General features: G+C 32.9%; 1 protein-coding gene across 2 annotated transcripts; it reads left to right on the top strand.

The window, feature by feature from the left end:
* The first annotated feature begins 2,135 nt into the window (after positions 1–2,135).
* On the top strand, positions 2,136–5,363 carry LOC110107217 (uncharacterized protein At4g37920). Of its 2 annotated transcripts, none has more exons than XM_020837409.2 (4): positions 2,136–2,408; positions 3,300–3,646; positions 3,924–4,092; positions 5,092–5,363. In XM_020837409.2, the coding sequence occupies exons 1-4, from the start codon at positions 2,228–2,230 to the stop codon at positions 5,346–5,348; spliced, it is 954 nt and encodes a 317-aa protein (XP_020693068.2). In that variant the 5' UTR covers positions 2,136–2,227; the 3' UTR covers positions 5,349–5,363. The 2 variants fall into 2 exon arrangements, with proteins under 2 accessions (XP_020693068.2, XP_020693067.2); XM_020837408.2 differs by having other exon boundaries at positions 3,237–3,646.
* The last annotated feature ends 529 nt before the right edge of the window (positions 5,364–5,892 follow it).

Raw genomic sequence — 5,892 nt, 5'->3', positions numbered from 1 at the left:
TTCTAAGACTCTCAAGTGTGTGTGTAGGGCTACTTAGCATCAGTCTCTTTGACCATTACAAATAAACTCAAGAAGAGAAAAATAAAGTACAGACTGACTCAAACCTAAACCTACGCAATCTTGAACTGGCTTCGTCTGTTCGTCCAATTTTTGATTCCTGAAAAGTTAGAAGCAACAAGTAGTCCAAGAGAATCAACAGTGTTTATCAATCATCAAAACAAAAGTCATGAAAATAGATTTGCAACATTATTATCATAAGAAAATCACAATATTAATCTTGATTCATGAGTTGCAACAATCTGGTATGCATAAACCCCTAAAATCTTAGGCCTACAAATATTTTTTCTAGCAATAGTGTGAATTTTCCTAATATAAATGTCACCATGAAATAACACTACAGGAAAAACTGTGAAAACCGGCAGTTTTTTCCGGCGGTTAGTGTAAAATTACCGGCGGTTTGTCAAATTACCGGCGGTCTAACGGCGGTTCAGTGACCGCCGGTAAAAACGGCGTAGGAAACAAATTCCGACAGCCTTTTACCGGCGGTTTATTTTTGCGGCGGTTTTCCGGCGGCCCATACCGCTCCTAATATAAATGTCACCATGAAATAAAAAATTAGAGCAAATCTTCTTAATGAATTTTCAACATGCTTTTGAAAGAAGAATACATCTAATCCAATAGGAAATATAATTACTAGTAGTAAGTTTAAGATATTGCAATCTTCCAATAAAAGATAAGAATTTAACTTTCTAACTAACAATAAGATCAGTAATTTTTCTAAGGAAAGGATGAAAATTAGAGAAAATAAGCCTTTTACTAGAAATTGGTAATCCAAGATATTTCAAATTATTCCGAGGAATATCAATATGTAGAATTTGACAAATATTATTAGTCACATTACACTCTTTATAAAAAATAATCATACTTTTATTATGATCAACAAAATAGATTGAACAAAGAAAAAAATAATCCAAGATATCTTTAAATTTTTCAGCATTAATAATAGAAGCCTTCTAAAAAAGAAGAATATCATTTGCATATAAGAGTTGAGAAATAGAATTTCGCACTTGCATTCATTCCCTCAAAATCTATAGTATTAGAGTCGTCATCTAGTAAATTAGATAAAAAAAATCTAGCAAATTAGATAAAACATCCATAACAATGCAAAATAAATAAGGAGAAATAAGATAATCATGCTGAAGCCCACTAGAGGAGCTGGAAAACCCTAAAGAGTACCATTAATAGCCACAAAGAATAAAATTTTCTCAATAAAACCTTTAATTCAAATAATAAGAGTTTTAGGAAAATTTTTTGGAGCATCCTAAAAAGAAGAAAATATCTAGAAACATTATCAACATTTTTTTGATATCAAGCTTCGCACAAAAATACATAACTTTTACTTTAATATTAAATTCCCTTAGCATTTCAGAAGCAAGAAATATATTATAAGTATAAATTATCTTCTTAATAAATCATACTTGACTTGGGTGAATGATAAAGGGCATAATATGTATGCATGATTAGCTAAAAGTTTAGTAATAGTTTAACGTTACATAAAGAATTATGTCTATAATAAACAATACAATAGGCATGAATATTCTTAGGAATAAGGGCAATAGACGAAGCTTTAGCAGCCCTAGGCATGAAACTAGTAGAGAGAAAAATGTAAAGCAACCTTATAAAAAAGGGAGCCCATAATCTCGCAAGAATTTAAACAATTAAAAGTAAAACCATCAAGCCCCGGAGCTAAAGAATTTGGAGCGGAAAAAAATAATTTTTTAAATCCCATCAAAAGAAAAATAAGAGAAGATAAAAGATCATAGGAATATATCTACAAATAATAATAGAGTTTGACAAAGCAAGAGCTTATTTAGGGGAATTAAATTTTTTAAAAAAATGCTTAACAAAAACATTCAAAATACAAGAAGGATCAGAAAGCAATCCATCCAATGTTTTAATAACATTAACACAACTCTTGTTATTTCTACAACAAGTTTTCGGATAAAGAAAACCCGAAAGAATACCCTAAAGCTGGTTTTTATGAAAATAATCTTTGCTATTAATTTATTTAAAATAAAATATATAATTTTAAATTTTAGATATATTAATCTATAAATATTTTGTGATTGGGGTGAATTTTCCATGCTTGAGCACACCGTGGCAAGCAAAGTAGCATACCCTAAAGCCCGTTAACCGTAACGTCTCTCCATTTTTTTCCCCTCTTGCTATGGAAATCGCTCCTTGCTTTCGGCATTTTACGATTCATCCTCGGATCGACCTTCGCCTTGCTTGCAGATCGGATATCTCTGGATGTTCATCGCTTCACGGATTCTGCCACTTGAATCTTCGCGGACGCAACGGACTTTTCACACTTCGTCCGATTTTCCGATCTCGCACACGGAGAAGAGGTAAGCTGAAGCCACGCTCTTTTTAATTTAGAATTTATTAAAATTTTTGTTTTAACGTTAAAGATTGTCTGGATTCAAGTAGAGTTTAATTAAATAGGTAAATCCTCTAAATTCGAATTTATTAAATAGGGTGTTAGATTCTGAAAATTATTAAGCAAGGAAGATATTAAATCTTGATAAATCTAGTGAAATGATTCGGCGATAAAACTCAAAATTTAGGACGATTTGCTTTTAAAAAATGCAACTCTATACACCATATTCTTAATTAGATTATATTTATTGTATATTAATATTAGAATTAATTATTAATTAATAAAACGTTAAACTAATTAAACACAAAAGTTGGAAAACTGCAATTAAACTTACCGTGAGGTTTTTTGCCTTCGCAAGATTTAACTCAATTCATGTATAAATCCTGCATAAATCCTGTATCCAAACAGCCCTAACACTGCTAAAATTTATGAGAACTCAATCTTTGGGATTGGTTTGGAGTTTGCTGCACTCTTCTGTGTTTATAAGATCGAATTCTTAATTTTACTCTAATTTTACCTGGATTGGTTTTAAGGAAAGTGACTCATAATTTATATAGCAGATGCTTTGTTATTGTTCAATGCTAAATGTTATGATTGTGCTGGCTTGAATATGATCGCTTGGGATGTATTACAGTTTCTTTTGTTTCATTCGTGTTTGTTAAACATTGAATCGTTGAAAGAGAAAAAATTCATTTTACGTTTTTATCCGAGTATGGATAACTTATCGTCTTGAGAGTACTGATTATAACTTGCTCTCAAGTCCTAAATTATGGCTACAAATTTCATGTGATGTCAGGTGGGTTATGTCTTGTTTCATTTCAATCAAAATGCCCATCCCTTACAACAGTGGGTTTTACAGCTGTTGAGACAAGTGATCAAGCTGGAAAGTTATCATCAAAGATGTCTACAGCCGAGGAAGCCATACTACAGGGGAAAGGCCCCGGAGAGAATGACCGAATCGATGATGGTGAAGTTGATTCAAAATACCTCACTGATAATAAAATGGTCAGAATTTGTGATAAGTTAATTGAAGTGTTTATGGTTGATAAACCAACACCTACGGATTGGAGAAGATTGTTAGCTTTCAGCAGGGAATGGCGAAATATCAGAACTCACTTTTTCAAGCATTGTCAGAAAAGAGCTGATTCGGAGAGTGATCCTGAAATGAAACACAAACTTTTCAGACTTGGTAGGAAATTGAAGGAGGTACCGCACGGTCTTTCTTATTGGCATTTATTTCATTTTTTCCCTCAATCACATATTGTTATGCGGTCTCTTGTTAGATTGTTCACATGGTTCATTAGTGCGATGAGATCCGCAAAAATTCTCCTATCTACATGTGTATCACATGCTAAGTGTTACCTATGCATTTTCACTTTAAGTTTGGATCAGAAGTCGTTCTTTTTTAAACTGTAGTATTGCTTTCACTAATGCTGTCCTTCGTTGTAAAATTCCATTGTTTCCTTCTGTGAAACTTGTGCAGATAGATGCTGAGTTGCAAATGCATTATGAACTTATTAATGCGATTAAAGGAGCACCAGCTGAAATTGGGTCTATTGTTGCTAGGAGGCGGAAAGATTTCACCAAGGAATTTTTTGTTCATCTTCATACTGTTGCAGAATCTTATTTTGACAACCCAACTGAACAAAATGGTGAGATTGGATTGAATTTTCTATCATGTTTCAGTAGCATTTTTTGTGTTCAATTCTTAGCAGCGTTCATTGTAAAGTTGTAATGCTTTCAAATATTGGCTTCTAATAATTTTCTTCTATAATGCATATTGTAAAATGAGGTGATAGCAATGACATGAGCATCTGACTGGCTTAAAGTTGGGAGTGGCTTTACTGGTACATAATTTGATTAATAACTCTAGGCTCTTTGTTCAGAAAGCAGCTCTTTTCATGCTTAAGTGATGAATTAGTTTTTAACCATAATTGAATTTGATGATATCTTTTTATTTTGTTCAGAACCCCTGCTTCTTCCCATTCCAAATTTTGTTTGATCATCTTTATATAAAGGATGCAGATTTAATAGCCTTCTAGAGTTTGCTTTTGGGAGAGGTGTAACTGAAGTGCAATTTTTTTTAGAAATTAGTAGATTAGTGTATTCAAGCATGGGCGGCTGGTGAGGAGTGAAGGCTCCCAACCACTTTGTCACATCTATATTCCTGCTTTCTAGAGTTTGTCATCACCATCATACTTATCCCAAGAACACATTTAGCTTATGAATCATTCACCATACATTCGCATTCAAAATTGTATTTCTGGATAGGTTTACTTCCTTTTGTTTCAATTGTTAATGGCATGGCAGATTGTTGAGAGGGAAGAACAACCTTCAAATGTTTTATCTTCATTGTTGTTCATTTTATTCTTGAACATTTTGCCATTGCTCAATGGAGTAAGAATGTTATAATTTCATTTACTTTATTTAGAAATTGTCTTGCATATTTTTTGCAAGCATAATTATCAATTTAACAAAATAGTGAAGATTCCCGCTTTTTGTTTTTATATATGTAGAAACTTATGCTCTTCAAGGGTTGATCTATCTTAACATTCTCAATAAACTCATTGGGATTCTTATTTTTCATGTTCAAATAAGATTTAATTAATATAGATTGACTGTGTTCTAATTTTTTTCCATTATTGTTCTAGCTTTGGCAAAGATGGGAAACGATTGTCTTGCTGCTGTTCAAGCATATGATAGTGCATCAGAAAGCATTCAGGCTGTTGAAGCTGCTGAGCTAAAGCTCCAAGATATCATCAGTTCCCCATCAGTTGATGCTGCATGTAAAAAAATAGATGATTTGGCTGAAAAGAAACAACTTGATTCTGCTTTGATGTTAATGCTTACTAAAGCGTGGTCTGCTGCTAAGGAATCAAGTATGATGAAGGATGAGGTCAGACCCTAGTTTAAAGGATGCAATTACTTTTGCAGTATAATGAAGTTTGTTTTTGAATAGCTAGTGCTAGATTTTAGAATTTTATAAAATTGTTTTCTTAATTAGCACCTTAATATAGGAATTTATGCAAATATTTAAGCAAGAAAATACAACAACAACAACAACAACAACAACCAGCCTTTATCCCACTACGTGGGGTCAGCTACATAATCCTTTTTCTCTATTGTGTCCTATTAAAGGTCAAATTTTTGTTTAAATCTAATAAAGAAAGGTCATTCCTATATTTTCTATCCAAGTCTTTTTAGGTCTGCCTCTGCCTTTCTTAACATAAGTCAAATCTAATACATCTACTCTCCTAACCGGGTCATTGGAAGGCCGCCGTTTTATGTGACCAAACCATCTAAGGCGACTCTCTCTAATCTTATCTTCTACTGGAGCTACTCCAACCTTTTCATGTATATGCTCATTTCGTATCCTATCTCTAAAGGTAAAGCCACTCATCCACCTGAGCTTCCTCATCTCTGCCACACTTAACTTAGTATTATGCTTCTCT

This window comes from Dendrobium catenatum, unplaced genomic scaffold (genome assembly GCF_001605985.2).
Source record: "Dendrobium catenatum unplaced genomic scaffold, ASM160598v2 fragScaff_scaffold_12, whole genome shotgun sequence".
Lineage (NCBI taxonomy): Eukaryota > Viridiplantae > Streptophyta > Magnoliopsida > Asparagales > Orchidaceae > Dendrobium > Dendrobium catenatum.
Note: the sequence above shows the minus strand (reverse complement) of the source record. Positions and strands in the feature narration are given on the sequence as shown.